The sequence below is a fragment of the Caretta caretta genome, chromosome 7, assembly GCF_965140235.1.
Source record: "Caretta caretta isolate rCarCar2 chromosome 7, rCarCar1.hap1, whole genome shotgun sequence".
Taxonomy (NCBI): domain Eukaryota; kingdom Metazoa; phylum Chordata; order Testudines; family Cheloniidae; genus Caretta; species Caretta caretta.
The window spans coordinates 105,069,636-105,093,710 of record NC_134212.1 but is presented as its reverse complement, the minus strand read 5'-3'; the positions used below and the strand labels follow the sequence as shown (position 1 = coordinate 105,093,710).

The 24,075-nt window shown below is 43.5% G+C and overlaps 1 protein-coding gene across 5 annotated transcripts in view; it reads right to left on the bottom strand.

Moving 5' to 3' along the window:
- The window catches only part of EEF1AKMT2 (EEF1A lysine methyltransferase 2), a 48,356-nt gene extending 25,205 nt beyond the window's left edge, over positions 1-23,151 (bottom strand). For 2 of the 5 annotated variants that reach the window (XR_007357825.2, XM_048859301.2), the window contains exons 1-5: positions 22,729-23,150; positions 20,243-20,308; positions 19,536-19,650; positions 13,860-13,967; positions 12,144-12,360 (exon numbers count right to left, since the gene is read on the bottom strand). Coding sequence is in view for 3 of the 5 variants with exons in the window: in XM_048859301.2 (XP_048715258.1) it covers positions 12,144-12,360; positions 13,860-13,967; positions 19,536-19,650; positions 20,243-20,308; positions 22,729-22,811 (589 nt within the window). In the remaining 2 variants the exon portion in view is untranslated. Of the gene's footprint in view, positions 1-10,815; positions 11,349-12,143; positions 12,361-13,859; positions 13,968-19,535; positions 19,651-20,242; positions 20,309-22,199; positions 22,235-22,728 lie in introns of those variants that run through there. The other 3 variants (XM_048859300.2, XM_048859304.2, XR_007357826.2) reach the window with 3 other exon arrangements.
- Between the last annotated feature and the right edge of the window lie 924 nt (positions 23,152-24,075).

Genomic DNA, 24,075 nt, shown 5'->3' with positions numbered 1-24,075 from the left:
AATGGCACATATTCCAAGCTATTGCATGCTATTACTTAGCTAATCAAGCCAGGCATTGACATTTCCTTTAGTTACATTATGGAACACATGTTGATGATCACTTCCCCTCAACTTGAGGCCACTTCATCTCAAATCCCCCCATACCCACACACTCAATGCCCTACGGCTCCATTAATACTTCCCCACTTAACTAAACTATTATCCTCAAGGCCTGGATCATGGTGAACATACTTCCAACCAAGCAGTATAACACAGGTGTTCTTTCAGAGTCCATCAGTAACCTCTTGATTTAGCCAAAGGGGGTAGATTTGGGCAGTATAATCCTACGATCTCATTATCCAAGCCAAGACAGCAAGGAATGGGAATGCAAAGCACTGGCCTGAAGACTGATTTATTTTCCCTTGTCTTTCAGTATATTTTACGGAAGATCATTTGATATGTTAAAGTACTTAAAACACCTTATAAAATAAAACTGTTATTGAGGTAGCAAAGGATGTTCTTTGCTTTGTTGCATGCCAAGATTAAGAAAGCAATTTCAGTGCAAAAGCACTAGAAATTAATGCTGCATGTTTCTAATTACCATATTTACAGTTTCTCTGTAACCCTAGATAACATGAATTTGACAGTCCTGTACTAAGTACCCTACAAAACATAGATAGATAGGTGATTTTCCTTGCAATGACTACAGTACTGTCCATATGCATATTTTCAGGATGAGGACATAAGTAAAAGATCAGTATCACTGATGAAGAGAAGCAAGCTTATACCTAATGTACTGGAAAAACTATTCAAGAACTCACCCTTATGTAAAAATGGTTCCCATGAACTCACAACCCTGGGTTTAGTAGGCCAATGCTCAAACCACTGAGCTATCCCTCCCCGTAGCACTGCTTCAATATAGCAAACCCATTTGGAAGCCAACAACAATCCTAACTTTCATCAAGGCAGCATTCAAAGATCAACCATTTAAATATAATTATTACCGTTAAATAGTGGGCATTATATTCATTTCATTATTAAGCTAAGCATGTACTGGTTATTTGTATTATAGCAGTGCCTTGAGGCCCAACCATAAGGGCCATACTGATTAAATATAGGATGAGACAATTCTTGCCGTAAAGAGCTTACAACGTAAGGCTACGTCTTCCCTGCCAAACAAGTGGTTTTTACAGTGAGATGGCTAGTGTGCAATAGTTATCTCACTGTAACATCCTAGTAGAGAAAAGGCACCTGTCTTTTGTAACATATGATAGCGAGGCAAGGTCAGCATGTATTCACCCCCACAGTAGTTCACCTTGCCTAGCTACCTTGTAATGGCTGTGGAGATAACTTTTCAGAGACAATCTCTGTGTCTGGGTCATATGCTGTGCTCAACATTTCCTTACCAAGTTGAAGCCTACAAACATTTATACTCATCAATGGAAAACCAACTTTTAAAAAGGGAGGTTGAGAAATGTTTTGGAGCAGTGGTTCTCAGCAGGTGCATTTACTAGTTCACACGGACTTGGCTGGTCACACGCTGCTGAATCTCTTTCCTTGTTTCCAGCTGCTGACTCATATTAAAAGAAGCTAAAAATACATTAAATACTTTCCTCCTGTTACTTTGCCAGGTAAACAATTGCTGTAGTTGCCACAGGTATGCTATGTGATCACTGTTGAATGTGAGGTTTGTGGCTAATCACCGCCCATGAACTGATAAAGGATCAGACCTCAGACTTTGCCTGTGGAACCAAGATCTAGTTGGATGTCATGGCAGGACTGCTGTGGGGTGGGTGTGTCTTTGGCTGGATATGCGCTTCAGCAGAAGGTGAAGGGGGAGCAGGGAAGGGTTTCTGATACAAAGCCCACTGAAGTCAATGGAAGTTCTCCTATTGACTCCAGAAGGCTTTGCATCAGACCCAAAGGACCTAATCTAAAGCCAGCTAAAGTCAATGTAAAGGCTGACGTCAATGAGCTTTGGATCAGGCCGTATACAAAGAAGTGGGCTGTGAGCAGGGTATTCTCCACGAGGGATCCACAGTTTTGGAATTTATTTCCCTCCCAGTCCTCTTGAGCAGTTAAATCTTCAGGGCCTAGTGCAAAGCTGGTATAATCTTCTAGGCATTTGAGGTCGGAGTGCATTAAGGCTTGGACACATTTGTTGTGGGGCTCGTTTTATTTGCGGTCCTGTATGTATTTTACATTGAGAAAACCAGGCCCTTCCATTTTAAATTGTACTGGGAAAGTAAACTGTCCAGATCCCAGAATTTGGATGGGGACCTAGTTCTTCACTGAGTCTTAGTCCCATCTATGTGGGGTCGGCAATTTGAGTTCTTCTTTTCCATTCCAGTATGTCTTGAAGCAGTTCTTAGGAAATTTCATAGCTAATCAAATTCTTTTGTATGACATCCACCCATCTAGTTTTAGGTTCTTCCAACCCTTCTTTTAATCTCTATTTCTAAGTTTAACACCCTGTTTACTATATATTCTTCTGATTTTCTTTTCACATGCTCACACCATCTAAGCCTGGATTCCTTCAGCTTTTCTACAATTGGTAACACCTTCACACTTCCCCTAATTCATTTGTTCTGAACATGGTTCACCCTTGTAACTCCAAGCATTCATCTTAACATTTTCATTTCTACTGTATTCAAGATCCGCTCTTTGCTCTTCCTCAGTGCCCAGCATTAAGAGACACACAAAAGTGCAGGCCTAATTACCATCTTGTAGATCTTACTTTTCAATTTGATAGGCATTCTCCTATCACAGAAAGAAAAGGAGTACTCCTTTTCTTTTTGCGAATACAGACTAACACGGCTGTTACTCTGAATCCTATCACAGATCAGTCCAGTCACTTCTCTCCATTTAGTTCATGCCTTCCCTGTTCTACTAATGGGGGGTGGAGGGGCCTGGTTATTTTTTATAAATAAATGAAATAAGCATGTTTTTAAGAGGACAACTCTAGTGGCATTTCTACACATGGGACTCATTTCGAGCCACTGGGTACATATATTCCCCAAAATAATTGATTCTTGGTAAATAAAAATTCCCCTCTTCTTCACAACAAAACATTTAGTTGAAATAAGTATTTCCCTATCTTCAATGCCACACAGGGTTTTTTTAAAAATAAGGAAATATTATATAAGAAAGGTCATGAGATAAGCTAACAAAAGCCAGGAAATTGAAAATGGAGGCTGATGCTCCCCTAGTTTCTGACTTCCACCTATTTGTAACCATACTATTTTTTACAAGTAAGGGGATATGTTTACATGACGGTAATTGTCACTTAGGGGAGCAGGAATTATCACTTTCAAAGGCTATTATATGCTGCTGTTTTTTGGTGTAATGTTTGTGGAGAGGCTTAGAGGTTAAGGAATTAATATTTTGTTTTTGGATTCAGTATCTGGCCAGACTAAAGTGAAATCATTTTGGAGGGTCTGGGTTTTTAGAAGATATTGGATTACATCCTAAAACTAATAGAATTATAGCTCATTGGCTGCTGCTGCTCCATAGAGGGCCAGAAATGAGTAAGCATGTAATTACATCCTTTCTGTTCCTTTAGGAGAATGTTCTTCAGGTTATTACTGAGGGCCCCAGATTAAAACTGCAACTGTTTGCATTGTACTTGATTTATATCTGAACAGGGGTATTAGGGACTCACTATATTGATTCCAAAATTAAGATTATGAAAATTTCGGTGAATTCAGAGTTGTCAGCTCTCATGGTTTTATCACAAGTCACACCATATTTAGTGATTTTAAAGGCTGCTTTCTTCCAAACATTTCTCATGCACAGTCCCTGCCAAGAGGTGAATATTTTTTAGAAGTTTGACACTCAGACAATTGAGTATTTTTTAGGTCCAATCAAAATCACTCTGATGTGAATCCATCAAACTTGTTAAAAGCGGATCCTAACTAGCACGTAGGACTATTTTTTTCCAAGATCGACGGATGACACTGTCCTTCTATAATTTATATGAGAAGTGTGGATAATTCTGTAAGTTTCTCTTCACCTGATCTTAACTCACTTTGCTTTTTAAGGAGTCCTGTGGCCTTTTAGCACGCCCAGTGCTTTTGCTAATGTAAGCTGATATGGAGTTTGTGGATTTTGTACTGATCTTTCCTAACGATTGCAGGTCATTTATGACTTTTAGAAAAAAAATCACATCCCCACTTAGCTGTGCTCTCACCTGCCTCAATCATTGGCGACCGGCGCCCATACCTCAAGATCCTGGCAGGCAGCGCGTGTGCACACACACACAACACACACACACACCCCCCACTGGGGGTATCGATAGTGGTGGAATCCTTACTGCCATGCTCTCCTCTTCGACCTCTGCTGTTAGCTATAGCCATACTATGGGGCGAAACTGTTAGTTACCCCTCCCACATACAGCCCCTGAGCCATTTCCCATCATTCCTGGCTTCCTTCTGAGCAAAGAGGTGCCTGGCTCCTGCAGGCGCTATTGTATACAGTGACAAAGGCGGCTCCAGGATTAGTACTGCCATGCCTTGTGCTGAGGAGGGGGAAGTGGCTCTCCCTCACAGCATTCTCCTGGATCAAAGACACCTGAGTCTCTAAGTTTCTACCTTCCATCAGCAGCCTCCAGTTCCCACAGATGCTAATGCATTTTCCCAGCAGTGGAAATGTTACAGGGGTCATACAATGGTAGAAATCAATGGAAAATATCTTTCCCTTAATGTGGTAGTTGGGTGTGCCACAGTTTAGGGCAACTGCAGCAGTATTTCTTCCTTGTCCCCCACCGAGGGCATCAACTCTTAGGTTTTTGGCTCCCCAGCCATCACGTCTCCTGCGCAGAGACATGTGTCTCTCCCCCTCCTGGCCAGCATTTTTCCAGGCTGCACAGCTCCTTGCCTGCACTCAGAATTCCCCAGCAAGTCAGACTGCTTAAGCACACCTGCTTTTCTATCTTCTCAGAGGCTAACAGCCTCTGAGAAGAAGTGCTCACAGTTATAAGGTACCACCCAGCTCTTTCTAAGCAAGCACATTTATTCTTAAGGTGAAGGCATCACAGAGAAAACATATTAAAACAATAAAAGAATCTTTCACTGAGTACTTGCATACCCAGAGGGGTGCATTTGTGTATACCTACCCCTAGGGATTTTCTAGGAAACTCACTTGAAAAGTCCATTCTTGTCTGGCACATTGTTTCAAATAGTCCTGTGAAATTCATAACACTTCCCAGGGTTTACACATCTTCCCCTAGAAACGTTATGTACAATCTCACAATAGTACATAAACGTTTTTCAATACACTGCACTCCTAAAATACTTTAATTTAATTCAGTAAGATTTGTCCAGGATACTGCAAGAAATTGCTATAACTCTCTCATGGGGATGGTGGAATATTCGGTATATTTGTTTATCTTCCCTGGCAAAGGGTAAAATGTGTGATGTTGGAGTCTCTGGCCTGCATGGAGTGGGGGAATGTTTAACATGTCCATACTTGGGGTATGGGTTTTGTGGGTCAGGATGGGTCTGTGGCCCGTAGAAGAAGTATAAAATTCAGTGGGGCAGGATAAGGGGATCTGTAGCCTAGGAGTGGGGCAAAGGTAAAAAAACAAGGGTAGTGTAAAGGTTGGTACTAGAACCTCAACTGCACATTGCCTGAGCTCCTAGGATTTAGAAACTGTACAGCAAAAATGCCCATCATTAAAAACAGCCAAAGAAAGACACTGAATAGCATTGGAGTTATACCAGAGAACAAAGACATTATATGGAACATTTTTGAAAGCTGCGGCTTTAGTTTGTACTTCGTTGGGGGAGTGGCAGATTATTCATCAAAACTCCATACAATCACAACCTTTTGTGAAATTAAAGTAGACACCATCTAATGACCACAGAGACAGACGTGTCCAGTGGTTAGAGCACTGGGTTGGAATTCAAGAGACCAGGATTCTGTTTGCAGCTCTGCCAATCACCTGCCATGTGGCATTGGCTAAGTCACTTAATTACTCTGTGCCTATGTTCCTCATCTCACCCTTTGTCCTGTCTGCTAGGGCTTTGTCTTCACTGTTTAAAAAGGTGTGTTTTTACCACAGGATAATCAATGTGCATTAGCTCTCTCACAGTAAAATTCTAGTAGAGACTAGGCACCTGTAGTTTCATTACAAGCCTTTTAATCAAAAAAAAAAATTCAAACTGATGAAGTTTATATTAAAGACGCACTGGAAACCTCCAGTTTTAAAAACCAAATATTAAAACAAATCAGGTTTCTGACAGAGCATCCTTCAAACTGGTCCTCTTTTTCTTTTTTTTAGAAAAAATCCTCTTTAAACCCAGTTTAGAAGGGTTTTTCTGCTCCCCTCTTTATGAGGAGTTTAGGAGTCCAGGACAGCGGGCTGTATTTTAAAAAATCATTATTGAGGTTACAGGGACAAACCATCCCGATGTGTAGAAAAAATAGTAAATATGGCAGGCGATGAGCTTGGCTTAACAGTGAAATCCTTGCTGATCTTAAACAGCCTCACCTTTGGGGGGAGGGATAGCTCAGTGGTTTGAGCATTGGCCTGCTAAACCCAGGGTTGTGAGTTCAATCCTTGAGGGGGCCATTTAGGGATCTGGGGCAAAAATTGGGGATTGGTCCTGCTTTGAGCAGGGGGTTGGACTAGATGACCTCTGAGGTCCCTTCCAACCCTGATCTTCTATGATCTTCTATGAACACCTCAATCCCTGGAAAAATCATGGAACAGGTCCTTAAGGAATCAATTCTGAAGCCCTTAGAGGAGAGGAAAGTGATCAGGAACAGTCAGCATGGATTCACCAAGGGCAAGTCATGCCTGACTAATCTAATTGCCTGCTATGACAAGATAACTGGCTCTGTGGATGAGGGGAAAGCAGTGGACATGTTATTCCTTGACTTTAGCAAAGCTTTGACACAGTCTCCCACAGTATTCTTGCCAGCAAGTTAAAGAAGTATGGGCTGGATGAATGGACTATAAGGTGCACAGAAAGCTGGCTAGATTGTTGAGCTCAACGGGTAGTGATCAATGGCTCCATGTCTAGTTGGCAGCTGGTCTCAAGTGCAGTGCCCAAAGGGTCAGTCCTGGGGCCGGTTTTGTTCAATATCTTCATTAATGATCTGGAGGATGGCGTGGATTGCACCCTCAGCAAGTTTGCAGATGACACTAAACTGGGAGGAGAGATAGATACGCTGGAGGGTAGGGATAGGATACAGAGGGACCTAGACAAATTGGAGGATTGGGCCAAAAGAAATCTGATGAGGTTCAACAAGGACAAGTGCAGAGTCCTGCACTTAGGACAGAAGAATCCCGCGCACCGCTACAGACTAGGGACCGAATGGCTCAGCAGCAGTTCTGCAGACAAGGACCGAGGGGTTACAGTGGACGAGAAGCTGGATATGAGTCAACAGTGTGCCGTTGTTGCCAAGAAGGCCAATGGCATTTTGGGATGTATAAGTAGGAGCATTGCCAGCAGATCGAGGGACGTGATCATTCCCTTCTATTCGACATTGGTGAGGCCTCATCTGGAGTACTGTGTCCAGTTTTGGGCCCCCCACTACAAGAAGGATGTGAAAAAAATGGAAAACGTCCAGTGGAGGGCAACAAAAATTATTAGGGGACTGGAACACATGACTTATGAGGAGAGGCTGAGGGAACTGGGATTGTTTAGTCTGCCAAAGAGAAGAATGAGGGGGGGATTTCAACTACCTGAAAGGGGATCCAAAGAGAATGGATCCAGACTGTTCTCAGTGGTAGCAGATGACAGAACGAGGAGTAATGGTCTCAAGTTGCAGTGGGGGAGGTTTAGGTTGGATATTAGGAAAAACTTTTTCACTAGGAGGGTGGTGAAGCACCGGAATACGTTACCTAGGGAGGTGGTGGAATCTCCTTCCTTAGAGGTTTTTAAGGTCAGGCTTGACAAAGCCCTGGCTGGGATGATTTAGTTGGGGATTGGTCCTGCTTTGAGGAGGGGGTTGGACTAGATGACCTCCTGAGGTCCCTTCCAACCCTGATATTCTATGATTCTATGATTAGAAGAGTCTTTTGGGCATGCGCAAGAGCAGGAGAACTCGAGACTAGATGAAGAAACCACTCTGTTAGATTTTTGGCTTGTGTTGACACAATGGCCCCTTCTAGAATTAAAATCTATTAATCATAGAATATCAGGTTGGAAGGGACCTCAGGAGGTCATCTACGCCAACCCCCTGCTCAAAGTAGGGCCAATCCCCAATTTTTGCCCTGGATGCCTAAATGGCCCCCTCAAGGATTGAACTCACAACCTTGGGTTTAGCAGCCCAATGCTCAAACCACTGAGCTATCCCTCCCCGCCAACCCCACCAAACCTGCTTGGGCCACCCCATTTCTTCCACCACTTCCTGTCTACTGATTCCTCCTTCTTAGTTTTACTGCTCTTGTTAAACACCTTCTTACAGAGCCTGAGGAACAGCACGCAGGTAAGGTCCATCCCCGAGTAACGCATGAGACCAGGAAACACAACTGACCATCAATTAAACATTGAAACTGACTATACACAGAGTGCTGACAGATGCACAAAGCAAGCAACCTGGGCGGGGAGTTCCTCTCTCTACACACTTTCAGTTACAGTAATCTTTTGAGGGTGGAGGGGGAGTTAATTGTAACAATACTAGGTACAACAGTTGCAAATGGAAAGATTATTTCCAAGTTGACGGTGCTTGTTGAATAGGTGTGTGCATCTCCTCTGCACTACCAAACCCCTCCCCACCCCTTTCCCTTTCAAAGAGAGCAGGTGGGGGGAGATGTTTGAAGGCAGTGTGTAGCATCTATGCAGGCCTTGTTGCCTATCGAGCTATACTGCTGAGGAGAGCTGGGAGGGAATACTGCAGTGAGTCACAGGGCCTTAGCTTTTCCTACAAAGATACATAGGTTTGGGGAGCTGATCCACCTCTTTCCCACACCAAGGAAACCATCCAGAAGAAACTCTCTCACACAGTGGAGAATAGGGCCCATAGAAAATCTTCAAACCAGTGTTAAGATGAGAATTTATAATCTATACTGTTAAAAGCTTTGCTGAAAAAATAAAATTAAATAAAATGTCAGAGGATTGATCCAATTTCAGTTCTATCACCAATTTTGCCTGATGCACATTTATTTGTAAGAATTCTTCAAGTCAAGATTTGAATAAATAGTTGGAGAGACTTCATATTTTTATATAGCTGCATGGATAAAAATAATCTAGATAACAGAATCTAATATTAAAAAAATAGAAATCAGTCATTTTAAAAAACAAAACAAAGCAATAACAGGCCTAAACCATGGAAGTCTTATGGACTGAAGAATTATGGTTAAATTCCTGTTGGTTGATTAAAGGAATTTCCTGTAGTTTGCGATCATAGTTGATTTATTTTAATGCTTTTAAACCCTATATCACTCCTAGATTAGCAAAGATTACAGATGGAAATAAAACAGAAGCCTCATAGGCAAACACCCCATATTGGGGTGTGTGTGTGTCAGTTAAAATCTGCTTGTATTAGATCCACCTGATCCCACATTTATTACAAAAATTCAGACCCACATTTTAAGGCTTGGGAACATCTCTCCAAAGATTTATTGTTATCTCATCAATATATCCAAGGTAGGAACTGATGATGGGCAACTCTTACAGGCACTAGTAGTCCTATGTGCAGCTGGAAACCTTTGGGTGGGAGGTAGTAAATACTACCCCACTGGCTATTCAAATGGTAACATCACCACATCTAACTTTTTTTTAAACTTTGAACGTAGGTAAGGATACTAGGCTGCCTAAGCATATAAAGAAACATTCTCATTTGGGACCAAAACCTGCTCTCTACTTCTGTTGGGTCATTTTTCAGTGGAACTAGCACAGTTCCATTGTGCAAGGAGGTGCAGAATTCGGGAATGCCACCCTGGGGGCAGGTTAATGATGAAGGATCTGCTACTGTACAGCTCTTCTGGTCCTTACTTCTTGCAGAGGGGGAGCACTAGAACAGGAGCGGGGCAGCCAACGAACCTGCTCAGACTGAGAACCAGGAAAAACATTTCCTTGATGAGCAAACATGACATTCTTCTTCCATGAGAACAAATTGCCTAATAGGAGTTGTTGGATGCTTAAAATGTCATGTTTACTGCCATTTGAAAATGTGCGTGGGGCAAGTCATAAAAGAAGGAAAAATATTTCTTTCCTCTCTCTCTCCAGGCATCTGTATCGTTATTCCACAAATATAAAATAATAAACGAAGAAATGAACATGGGTTAAAAACAATAATAAATATAACCAGGGTTATTAGGCTGGGGATGTGGGGTTTTGTGGTCTCTGTTTGGGTTTTATGCAACTAAAATGTCATACAAAATTCATTGGAGAAGATGTTCATTAGTGGCCCTTCATAACACATTAGCATACTATAAATTAATATTGAAATAGGTAAGCATATCTGCTATTGAGAAGCTGTAATAACACCAAACAGCGTCTTTTAAGTATTTAATTGGATCGATGGTACTGATCAGTATTAGCGAGCACATATTAGAGATTCAGGAAGGGATTTTTAAAAGTACTCAATGTTAGCCTAACTCTACTCCCACTGAAGTCAATGGATTTTGGTGGAAGTAGAAGTAGGCCAATTCTGAGCACTTATGAAAATCCCGCCCCAAAGCACTATATTACAATGTCTTGTGAGTGCTACAGTCTTTACATCCATTTTCCTCCTTATTTAACTAAAGGTTGATTTCGGATTACACTGTAACATACATGTTTCATTTACAAAAATAAAATAAAATATTACCCAGTGTTTAGATCTCAAAAGCATGTTCATTAGTACGCCAAACACCACAGAAATAAGACTTCTTGCTTTGTATGATTCAATTACTGCTTAAATTTATTTTAAACTGTTCACTAGAAACCAAAATCAAAAATAAATAGGAAAAAATATTTACACTTCAAATGCAAAACTAATGTGAATAGTTTTAGTTGGTCTCTGAAAAATTAGAGTACCACATTTTTCCTCACTTACACCCATACAATTTTGTTGAAATAAATGAAGCTATAACACAGAGAAACGGCACCAGGGCAGAATTTACCCTAGAAACATTTCAGATTTATATAACTTGCCCTGAATTTTATGGAAGCCCATTGCAGTTCAGCACATGCACTGTATTTTATTGTGTACTCAGTGAGCAGTTATTTACACAATACTGGAGGTGTTTTCCTCTCTCTCTCTCCTTTGCATCAGGTTTACTTTGAAGTGCAGACTTTTCTTTTCTCAACTAATCTAATTTGTCTAAGATTGATGGCCTTAATTTTTTCTTTGGAAAACCAAGGCTGTTACACTGTTTCCAATCCTCCCTCCAAAGCAGAACTTGGGTGTTGGCAGCTCCTCCAGAATTTCAAATCCTGCCAGACAGAAATTAATGCTTTTATTAAGAAGTCATGTTACTCTTCCCTTGGATAACCTTTTGCAAACCACTCTTAATTCATATGGAAAACAAGCAAGTCATTTACTATGTAAGTGTATAGTACTGTGTCTTATATTGCTTCTTTATATAGCTGAAACTCCTCCATAGATAATAAAATCTTAGCTAGCTGCAGTGTGTAGACTAATGAAAGAAGAGATAAGAATTTGCCAGCAATTCTAGTTCTTGGCACACTTGGGTTTCAAGCTTCAGGCATGAGATTCAGAAGCTGACTAGCAAGTAAAAGAATTCCGACCCATCAGGAGGTTCACTGAGCAAGTGACATGTGCGTGCACATGGAATGTCACAGCCTACAACTGCCAGTTCCTTTGTGACTAAGAGAAAAGCTAAAAATGTTATCCCAATTTTAAGGTGAGCTGGGTGGGTGAATGGGGGATCTATTTTAAAGACCACAGGAAAAAAGCCATATATTCTCTTCTTCTCCATAATAACTTGCCTGCAATTCTTGTTCTCTGCGGTTGGAAGGTATAAAAAAAATCCTCACTCTTAAAGTGCATCTATACTGGTAAAAATGGGAGCCATAACTCCATACCCATGCCTACAACGATGGAAGCTGTAGTGAGGATAAGGCTCAGGACACACACCCACGTTTTATCACTGTGATATCTAATCCCGCTCTGATAAAATAAACACAGCAATAAAAGGACATTAACATTTACCTACTTAAAACCTTAAACAACCATAAATTGGCAGATAACTCTGCCCAACTACTTACCTTCTCTGAACTCATTTAGCAGCTCCTCTTTGGTCCAATTACAAGAGGTTATGAGGAAAAAGCCTTCCATTTTCAATACCGTGCAGAGGGATTTCACATACTGCTTCCTCCTCTCAGCTGCATTGTCAGGATTAAGGCTTATGGCATCAAAAGTTCCCTTGTCAATACAAATCTGAAATCCTGATAGCTCAGCTGATGGAGTCAAGAAGTCTTTTACCTAAATCAAAAGTGTACAACTATGTAAATAATCATCTTTTATTTGGGAAATGCTGCATCTCTAATGTAGACTGGTGCTTTCATTTGTGAGGGTACAAAAATTGACAACATCTAAGTGTCATGGAACAAGATAACACTCACAACAGACTTGAGATCAGCTGAAGCAGTTTCAGGCTTTATTCCAAGCACACAACACAGCAGCTAGTGGTTAAGGAGCCAGGCAGCCATTTCACTGAGCAGACACTGACTGGCACTCGCTGAGCTCTTATATAGCCAGCCTGGGCATCCTCTGGTGGGCAATGACCAATATCGGGTAAACTATACTAATTCAGTTACAAATTCTGCAAAGGCTGCATGAGTACCTTACAGACAAGTACATCCCTACATGGGCTGCATGAGTTCCTTACACTAGGTCTATTTGGGAAGTGCTTACAATGCAACTTCTTTGCATAATTTTGATGCCATGTCAATTTGATTCTCCCTTTGCATTATGCAAAAATCTTTAGTTGAACCCAGCTACCTGCCTACCTATTTGAAGTGCGTAGCTGGGCTCCATTACAGTAGTATTTAAGCACCTCACAATCTTTAACGTATTTGGGAGTTCATTCTACGGTATTATTTACTATTTGCAGTGTGGCAGCACTGAGAGGCCCCAGTCATGGACCTGGGTCCCAGAGTGCTAGGCAGCATATAAACAGAACAAAACTGACACAGCCCAAGGAGTTTATGATCTATTCTAAGGCTATGTATACGCTGCCGCGGTAAGTTGACCTACGCTATGCAACTCCAGCTACTTGAATAATGGAGCTGGCGTCGACGTACCTTAGGTCGAGTTACTGCGGCGGGGAGGTCTCCCGTCGACTTACCTCACTCTTCTTGTCAGGGTAGAGTATGGGGTCGACTGGAGAGCGCTCTGTTGTCGATTTGGCGGGTCTTTACTAGACCCACTAAAAAGACTGCTGGTGGATCGATCTCAGAGCGTCGATCCCCACTGTAGTGTAGACCTACCCTCAGTATAAGAAAAGAGAACATCCAGACGGGAAAAGCACAAGCTAACAATGAGATAAAAGTGGTCAGCATGAAAAGCAGTGGTCTCTGTGCACCAGCTGCCTAACCATTGTTGAATTTTTTATAGTTTGACATATTTAGTCTGCTATTCCTTATCTGAAAGTCAGAGTATATAATCTAGAACACAGAATTGATCTTTTAAAGTGTGATGTAGTCTCTCCCCTTGCTCAGGGATGACACTCTTGTTCGACTAAATGGGAGTTTTGCACAGGTGTCAAAGGGAGTAAAATCTTCACCAACCAAGAAATCTTCTGGTAAATACAGACATATTAATAAACTGTTGGTTAGAGTCCTCCTCAAGTGAGCAGAACTACAATTAGATTTCAAAAAATGTAGTCAGTATATTAACGTGTCTGAAATCAAGTGACTCGAATAATCTCTCAAGATCAATTGCTTTCTATTTTCCTTAACATAATCTCTCTGAACACTTACCTGCAATTTAATATTAGATAGCCCTTCTTTCTCTATTATGTTTTGAGAAAGTTGTATTGCAGAAGGAGAGTAATCAATTCCAGTGAGATTAGTGTAACCACATTTTGCCTAGAGAAAGAGAGAGAATCTTACTCAATGTGCTAGCAAACTATCCTTACTCAGCAGGTCTGCTCCCTGTGTATAATCCAAGTCAATTCTAGTCATCCTAATGACAAAAAAAGCTTTTACTCATTTTTATTCCTGATACCTCTGTAGAACCAAAAAAGCTATGGGAGCATGAGCTGTTATTCTATTTTGTTTTGTACATCATCAACAGAATTGTTAACTAAGAGCTAGTTCCTTCCAATAGGTGGAAAACTGAGCAGAACCATGACAAGTAACACGCTACAGAAGTAGTTGTAAAAAACAATAATACATCCTCTAATCTGCACCAAAAGGGAAACTAAGAAAACAGGCATTTCCATACAGATCACAACAACGGTCAGTATCAGATGATTCAAAGGAAGGAGTAAATCCTCCATACTGGACAATTATACAATAACATAGCTACGGGAAAATTTGTTTCTTAAATTCAGGCAGGTACTTGATTTGTCCTGAAGCATACTGAAATCCCTAATACCTTTTATCCTCGCTGGTGTAACTACATGACATTCTGATTATTCACATTAACATCTAATCCTTATTTGAATGCCACGGGGTTCGTTGCTTCAGTATCATCAGCGAGTTCCACAAGCCAATTACGTGCTGTGCCACACAGACATTGAGTTAGACTCTGTACTCAATAAACCAGTGCAGAGGGCAGAGCGCAGAGGTAATGTGTTAATGGCAAACCTTTTGTTAAGCAGATGAGTTACTACATCTTGTACCTGCTGGCATTTTACCAGAGAGTGTGTGGTTTCATTCCTAGATAGAATGAATTGCAAAAATGAAGTCTGAATGTCACAAGTGGCCAGGTCTGAATCCACCATGGAAGGTGCGATCTTCTGGCCAGCAGCAGATATAAGTAGGTGTTTTTATGACAAGATGGCCATTTGGGCATTCAATGGCATTAAGAAGTTCAAAGTTATCCAAGGCTGTGCACTGACTTAATAGGAAGGCTGATGCCCTGGATAGCAGCGGATATACAAAGACACACTTTTTGCAGCACGTTCTTCCTAACAGCATAACCTCTGTGAGTTCAGCTTTAACTAGCTGCTTTTAATCCAGTCTCTAAATTTTAGCTAAACATCAGGAAAGCTGAGAGACTGTGTTGTTCACATTTGGCATGGAGAGATCTGACAAAAAGCTGTGTACTGCTAAGACTTCTGCCCCTGTTGTCTTCCCAGAACACCCAGCCTTGCAAGTCTTCATAGTTGAGGGCTTTGGAGGTGGAAGAACAGTCCCCAAACCAGCCCTCTCAATTTGGTGTTTGAGGAACAACATGATTCACTTCAGGGAGTTTCAGCTCACCCTACAGCTTCACCTACATTCTCTTGGTACAGGACAAGAGTGTTTGGAGATCAATGATATTGAATACTGCAGTGTGCTCCAGCTGAACGTATGTGGACTAACTACCCTCTTCCACAGCGAGGAAAATAAATCACACAACAGAGCAACCAATGATGTCTCTGTACCATGCCCTGACCTATGGTACTGGTAGTTGATGTTGGAAAATGCTTTTAGCTGGTTTCTTGATTAGTGTGCTTAGAAAAAGGACGTTAAATACTGGGTCATAGTTTTCAAGGTCACTAGCACTGAGCAATGGTTTCTTTAATGTTTGCCAGATTATTGCATGTTCTGAATTGGGTGGTAGATTTCCCTCATTAAAGAATGTACTGACAATCTCTGTTAATAGGGAGTCACATGTTTTCTGCTCTTTGCTATTCAAGAAACAGAGAGGTCAGAGTCATAAGTGGTGCCCTGATTGCCCTATCAGTCTTTCCATTGCTATTAATAGTGAATGGGCTAAATTCCTGGTGCTGTATCCAGGAAAAGGTAGCTGAAGGAGAAAAGCTCGTCACAAACACAGGCAGGAGAAGTCACAACTGCTCTGAGAGTCAGAACACTAGACACTCAATAAGCAGGTCCACAGGCTCCTCATGATACACATATGTCAAAGAGCAAGAGGACCCAACATTGTGGGTGGTGGGATAACAAATACGGGGAGCAAAGACAGAAAGAAAAGAGAAAAAAAATAAAGGAAAGGACAACAGTTTTCAAGAGCTTGTCTCTTGGAACTTGCAGAATGGCAGTTTCCCCACCGTGCCTGTATGATACATGCAACAATGTGAGTATTGTACCCACTAGCGGGTGCTTTGGCTTGTGGATGGGTATCAGGATCTGTTAGCATCACAATGGTCACTCATGTGGTGTACCTGCTTATGGTATGTTGGCATATGGCATTCTGTTTGACTTCTTCTAGAGCCACCTACTTTTGTCAGTATGCTTTTCCTCATCTATATACAGCCTGCTGCACAGGAGTTAATGCCTCAACCAGCATTAATCTCCATGGGAATAATTTTTCTTAGTACAGTAACTCCCCACTTAATATACTTTTGCTTAACGTTGTTTCGATCCTACGTCCCTGCTCAATTACAGAACATGCTCCATTTAAAGTTTTGCAATGCTTCGCTACAATGTCGTTTGGCTGCCTGCTTTGTCCACAGCTGATAGCCCCCATATCAGCTTCCCTATGCCCCCCACACCGCCTCCCACCCGCAGGCAGACCCCGCAGATCAGTGCCTTCCCCCTCCTCCCTGCGGCAATCAGCTGGCTTGCAGCGTTCAGGAGGGAGGGGGGAGGATCGAGGACTTGGCGCCCAGGCTCCCCCTCCCTCCCGAACGCCGCAAACCAGGTGATTGCGATGGGCAGGAAGCAGGGGAGCGAGGGGGCAGGCTGCGAGCAGAGTCCTCGCTCCTCCCCCCACCCTCCTGCCCCCTGAACATCGCAAGCTACCTGACTGCCGCGGGCAGGAGGAAGGAGCGAGGACGCACCATGCACCCTCCCCCGTCCCTCCCCTGCCTCCGGCAATCAGCTGGCTTGCAGTGTTCAGGAGGCGGGGGGGGGGGGGGAAGGGGAAGCCTGTGCGCCATGTCCTCGCTCCTCCCCCCTCCCTCCTGAATGCCGCAAGCCAGCTGATTGCTGTGGGCAAGAGGCAGGGAAGGGAGGGGGGGGAGGAGCAAGGACGCGGCATGCAGAGAAAGGGGGCTGGTGGGGTAAGAAGAGGCGGGTTAAGGGTGGGGGTTTCAGGGAAGGGGTGGAGTGGGCGGCCCGAGGGTTGAGCCCCCCGCCCCTGGTGCTTGGAGAGTAGGGGAAGCTTCCGCTGCTGCTGCGCAATGTGCTTCTCCTAGCCTACAGCACCTTCAGCCTCCTTGCCTGCCTCACTGTCTCCAGTGCCAGTGGGCTGTGCCTGTGTGGGGTAAGGCGGGGGCACCTCCCAACTATAGTACTGTACGGCAAAAAAAAAATTTCCCTGGAACCTAAACCCCCCCATTTACATTCATTCTTATGGGGAAATTGGATTCGCTTAACATCCTTTCACTTAAAGTCGCATTTTTCAGGAACACAATTACAACGTTAAGTGAGGAGTTACTGTATAATCCCACTTATTGTTCCTGACTGTTTATACATGTCTACTTTTCCCCTGGGAACCAAGATATGACTTCACTTCACCTCTTCTTGCTCTGATGACAGCCCACCACATAACCTGTACAACCACCTTCCAGAGATATTCCATCCTATTTAGTTAATTAACTTCATTTCAGCACTGCAGTTTCTATGGAATTATCAGGTCCCAACTTCCAGCTGTAGAATTTTATTACTGTTGATGATGCATGGGCCAGAAGAATCCCAGCATTACTTCCAGATCCTGGGCTGAGGTTACAGAGCTGCCAGTTGGAAAAACTCATGCTTTTTTTTATAAACTGAGCAAATCTCATCTTGAGTTGAGAGTAAACAATCAACATCTCAGTCATTTTTCAGACTAGTACTTCACTTAAAAATAACTTTCCTGGTCAAACCACAATACTTTGGGGCACTTAAATTTAAATTTAAGTAAATTTAAAATTATTAGCTTTCAAATTAACATCTCTAATGAGATAGATGGGACAGTTATACTTCTCGGTGCTACGGTTTCTGTCTATCTGCAGATTCAGGAAGACAAGACAGCATTGGCTCACATTCATGGAAACTATAAACTTTAAAAAAAATACAAGAGCTGCACACGAACTTAAATTCTGCTTTAACTGCTACAGCCTATGGATAAGTGCTAGTACAGTGAATGCCATATACTGACTCAGTCTAAACCAGCTGGGACATTCTACCAAAGCATTTAATCAAAAATGTGAAAAGGAACACAAAACTACTCATAACTAAACTTACTGAAGACTGCTCAACTTCATGCCCTATTGTACCCCTGTGAAATAACAATATCAGCTTTTAAAACATACTTGGTACTCTGTTTCCACCTCAAGAGAAAAATTATCACTGTTTTGTTTTTAATTAAAGGGATACCATCAACTTAAAAAACAACACTTCTGCCTGAAAATATTTTAACTACTATTTTCACAAGTAATGCTAAGGGTGGTATAACCAAGATGAAAGGGGGGAACGTCTCTATTTTGTGCATTTGACAGCCCTTTGTGTATCAATTTCACTATTTCCAATATACAGTATGTCAATTCTCTCTGTTGTGGGTCTTGCACACAGCAATAGAGCAGAGGAAAGCATTTTAAAATATAAGAAAATATCATAGTAAATCTACGAACACTGGCAGGGGAATTTAGGAGCTGGTACAGAACCGGAAATTATTTATAACAGTTTTTGAAACTGATTAGATTTCAATTTACAGTTCCCTTTAAAGTACTCAGAGAAACAGAAGACATTCACAAGAAGTTGTAATCTAAACCAGTGGTTCTCAACCAGGGGTCCAGGGCCCACTGGGGGGCTGGGAGCAGCATTCAGGGGGTCTGCGAAGCAGGATTGGCATTACACTTGCTTGGGCCCATGGCAGAAAGTCGAAGCCCCACCACCTGGGGCTGAAGCCTGGACCTCCAAGCCCTGCCACCTAGGGCTGAAGCCGAAGCCTGAGCAACTTAGCTTCACGGGGCCTCAGGCAATTGCCCTCCTTGCTACCCCCTAATGCTGGCCTTGGCTTTTATATGCAGAAAAACAGTTGTTATGGCACAGACACACCGTGGAATTTTTATAGCATATTGTGGGGGCCTCAGAAAGAAAAAGGTGGAGAATCCCTGATCTAAACAGCTCTGGCAAAAGAATAGCTCCTCTTCCATCCAGTAAAACAAAACTTCACTCTAGTTTGCTAGAGCTGGTATTTTTAAAGTCCCTAAAGGAGTTAGGTGCCCAAACACCATTGAAATTTAGTGAGACTTGGGTGCCTAACTCCCTTAGGCTGCATGGCAAACCTGCTGCTATCACACACTACCAGTTTTCATTTGCTGATGTTCCCTAACCGAGTGAATTTCAATCAGTACAACTACATCAATTAAAGTAAAAGACTGTATGCACAACAACCAATGTGCTCTTGATGGGAAAACACGCTATGGCAGTTTTAATTTAAGTTTTGTTTTGCTTTTTATAATGTCAGCATCAGCTGAAACTAGCAAATATTCTCTCATTTGCAGTAAATGTATATACTCTGTTCTTAGCCTTGATTCTGTAATTTTACAAAATACCAACCAATTCAACAAGTAAAACACCATTTCCAGTTCCAATGTCAAGCACAGAGCTGTCCAGAGGGATCTTTTGTTTTTCCATCCATCTGATTAAACGAATCATGCTTTCTTCTCCAAACCTATCAGAAACAGAGGCTTGAGTAATCAACATATCCAGGACACATGAAAGGCACAGCAGCTGTACTTCATCTCTCCCCCTATCTGGCATTCGTAAAGCACCTGTCACTATAGCATCTAGGCAACAACCTATATAGATCATATTCCAAGTCTGATTTGTTTAAGTTTTAAGTAAACCAAATGGCTTAAAACCCACTGGGATTAGCAGTACTTGAAACTAAGGCCCTCTTTATGGCCACATAAAATAAAGCCTGCATTGGAAGCTTCCCTAGGCTGCCTATTTAATTCTTAGCCTCTGATGATAATAATGGATGTCCTTGGTGATATGAGTACGTGCCTAGTAGTAAAACAGACTGCAACCACCAACTCATGGCACACACAACTAATTTTCAGGGGGTAACTAACAATTTTCAGTCACAACAGATTTGGGCCAAATAGGAATTGGTGACTCCAAGGTAAAAAGCTCCGTATCATATGACTAATACTTTGAACTACCCAGTGACCCAATGAGTTTTTTATTTTGCTTTTACTACATATATTTTCAAAAGCATAAAAATATGCATATGTCCATTGATAGTTATTCTCTTTATTTACCAAATTTCCCCAGCATCTTCACTCTCCTGAAAAATCTGTAATTCACTTTCATATGCAGCGTCCCAGCTAAAGAGGAAGAGAGGACAGAATATGAAATTAACACAGGAATGACTTCGATGAACGATCAGGAAGAAAGGGCACAGGTGGAGATTGTATTCACATATCATACACCCCATGTCCAACCCACAAGCTGTTGAATTTCCCAAATTAGACATGTGCATCAAAACAAAGGGCTGGATCTCCAGCTCCGGTTGAGTAGTGTATAGCACAACCCAGGAGGGGTACGGGGGTGGGAGGCAACAGTGTGGTTTTGCATTCCCCTGATCCTGGGGTTGTTCTGCACATTGAGTTAGTCCTCCAGAGTAGGTCAGACTGTTATAACCTCCACTAGCTGCCAACAGCCCCAACAGACTGTTGTAGGAGCTAGGAATTGCTGGGAGCCCCAGTCACATCTCTTTATCCCAAACCACGCTTCCTATACAGGCAACCAATATTTAAGAGGTGGCATGGGAATAGCTTTGGTGACTATATGCCAAGGCTAACCCAGGGGAGATTCTCCAGTGGTTGGATCCCATTGGATGGAACAGTGTAAAGTTGCCAAAGTACATCAAAAGTCTCCATCTTGCAAGGACAGCACATGTTCCAATAAGCATTTTAATGCCAAGTTAGATCAATAAGGTTATAATGGTGTTTGTCATACTCATATGCTCTAATGTTCCTTTTCTGGAGCCTTGCAGCATCCATAAAGGTGTGAAGCTCCTTACAAACTCTGAGAACATTGAGCAAAAATAAAAGAAATCACTGCCAATCTGATCCTTACAAAACCTGAGAACCAAATGAATGGCATATTAAGTGATTTTATGATCCATATTAGAACTCATTACGTTCGTCATGGTATTGCTCAGTCAAAGGTTTATTTGTATATTATACAAACTGATGTGGAACATTTTGTCCACAATACAAATAACTCTGGATGATCAGAGTGAACTGAAAAGGTGCAGGTTGATAGATATGAACTGCATTGAGGGGAAAAAATTAGATTTTTCTGACTGCTCTTGAGATTGAGCTTAAAGCCTGAAACATTATAGCTCATGTTTAAATTTTGGATTTTAAAATGGAACTGCTTTTGAGTTGTAGGATTATAAAAAGCTTTCAGAACCACCACCTTCTAAGGTTTTCATTTTTATACCAGTTACCATGATGTATTTTTCACAGAGTCCAAAAAACTTCTTTTAAACAACTTTTTTTTTCCTGTAGCAGGTGATGAAGAATAATTAGAAAATTGTACAATGTACTAAGGATTCATTCCTCAGGTTCAAGAGAAAATACTAGGCCTAGAACACATTGCTACATACTTAAGGTCACATGCTCTCCTCCTAAACTCTACAATCAAATTAAAAAAGGAAAAAAGACTGAAACAAGGAGAGATGCAACTAACTTTGCTGAGATCTAGTGCCTGGGGAAAATATCATTAATTAATGAGAAATTACAAAAAGCTGATAATTTTTACTTCACAATTGTCTACATGGGGAAATTGCCCAGAATAGCTATTGAGGAGTAAACTATTCTGCTTTGAAATAAATCACACTCTGATTATTCTGGAATAGAGTGTCCACAGGGGGAGCTATTCTGGAATAGCTAGAGCAGTCAATTTCTCTGTGTAGACAAGCCCAGAGAGTATCGGCAGGGAGGTTTGATTTCCAGCTCAGGAAGGAATCCATTATATATGCTAGCTCTGCTGCAGCTCACACGCTATAAATGGCAGCGTGACCCAGGGATGCTGGAACAATTTTCCTAGTGGGGGTGCTGAGAGCCAAAGAACCAAACTGTAAACATTGTATATAACGGAAACCACTTCAAGCCGGGGTTGCGCCAGCACCTGTGGTGTGATCAAAGGTATGGGCAGCACCCAAGTACAACCCTTCCTGATCCCAGGGGACATGCACCCAGCCACCACCTGCATCGCCGAAGCCACATCGCTATTTCAATGCCCTAAGGCAACTTGCCAGCCTGCCCGCCCGGGCTGGGGATGACACCTCGCAGCCGCAGCGAAGACTTCACCAGGCCTCAGCAGCCGCAGAGCCCAAGGCAGCCTAGGGGAGGCAGGTACCAAGGTCCCAATGAATGCCAATGGGCTTTGGGACTAGGGTTGCCAACCGCTTGCCCTGGAGTCTCCAGGAATTAAAGAGGAATCTTTAATTGAAGATTACGTCAAGGTGATGAAACCTCCCAGGAACAGCCCGGCCCAAACTAGCAACCCTCCTTGGGAGCCGAACAGCCGCCGCCCCTCTGAAAAACCTGCCCGCGGGGGAGCGACACCCAGCCGCCAGGGCCGGGCACCGGGGCGGGGCCCCGCCTGCAGCCTCCCGGCTGCCCCAGGCCGGTGGAGATACCCCTGCGCCCGCCAGGGGCGAGGCGCGGCGCGGCTGCGGTCTCCAAGGTGCTGGGCAGGCCCCGGGCCCGGCACCGCCCCGCCCGGGACTCACTGCTCTTTGGTGCCCAGGGCCGACGGGCCGAAGGCGGGCCCCAGCCCCGGGGCGTCACGTGGCCGCTCCCCGGCGACACTCATCCTCCCGGCGGCCGAGAAGCCGGAAGTGCCCGCGCACCATAGAGTGCGGGTGGGTTTGAGCACACCAGGCGGCAAACCCCTCTAGGCTGCTGGAGGACTTTTCCTCTGCCGTGGGCTGCTGCAGGGATGCCGAGGGGAGTGAGGGTCCTGGAAGCTGTGCTCGGGCTCGGCCGCGGGATCGGGGCTGCTCCTGGTGTGGCCCGGCTCAGTTGCGCTTGAGTTGTGCCCTCCTGGGGGGGTGCCCAGACCTGGGTCATCTCAGCAAGGGGTCCCTGTCGCACACACACCCACCGGGCGGCGGGCGGCGTTTTACAAAAGCAGCAGGTTCTTGCAACGTTTTGCACACACGTGTGGCTCACGCTGTGGGTCTCGCTGACCCCAGGGGGTCGCTGGACATTGATCTCAGCTCGGGCTCTCCAGACCAGTAGGTGCCAAGCGCCCCTGTGCAGCAAGACCAGGGAAGAAGGGGCTCAGACCGGCTTCGCAGAGAGAATATAATTGCCCATGCGGTGTGCAAGTGAGAGAATGACTGTCTGGTGGGACTTTTCTCTCTAGGGGGACTATAGTAGCAGAGAGCCAGCGCTGATTAATCAGCGAGCATTGCTTAACTAGAGGGAAGAAGAAAGACAAGGGAATCCTTATTTCTTGAACAATGGCATTGAGTGGGGTTAAGGACAAGGGGGCTCTGGGTTCACAGCCCCCTACCATGGCATGCTCATAACATTTTTAGATTCTTATAAGTTTTTTTGCTGCACAACTATGGGACTATGGCAGGGGTGGGCAAACTTTTTGGCCCGAGGGCTGCATCTGGGTGGGGAAACCTCCCAGGATGATGATCAGGGCACAAACAGCTCCCTCTCCCAGTGCCCTTCTTTGGGTGCACTGAGCATGCCCAGTAACCTTCGCTGTTGTCACTGCCCTCTCTCTGCCCTTACGTCTCCTTACGATTTGCTGCCTCCCCTTTGGAGGGGTTTAAAAGGATTAAGGGGGGCAGATCGCAGCGGGGGTGGGGGGTGTCAGGATCTGAGCAGGGGGCAGAAATTTACTGGCAGGGGGGATCAAGCTACTGTAGGTAGCGGCAGAAGAGGGGCTGAAGGGGGAAAATCAGGGGTGGTAGCTGGGGTTAAGCCTGGGGGAGGGGGAAGACTCTGCCAGACCCTGTGGGGGGACAAAACCCCCGTTTAGGGAGGGGGAGAGAGCCACCTGCTGTGCTCGCAAATCTAGGGCGGGGTCGGGGCAGAGGCTTTTTCGTCCTCCTCATAGG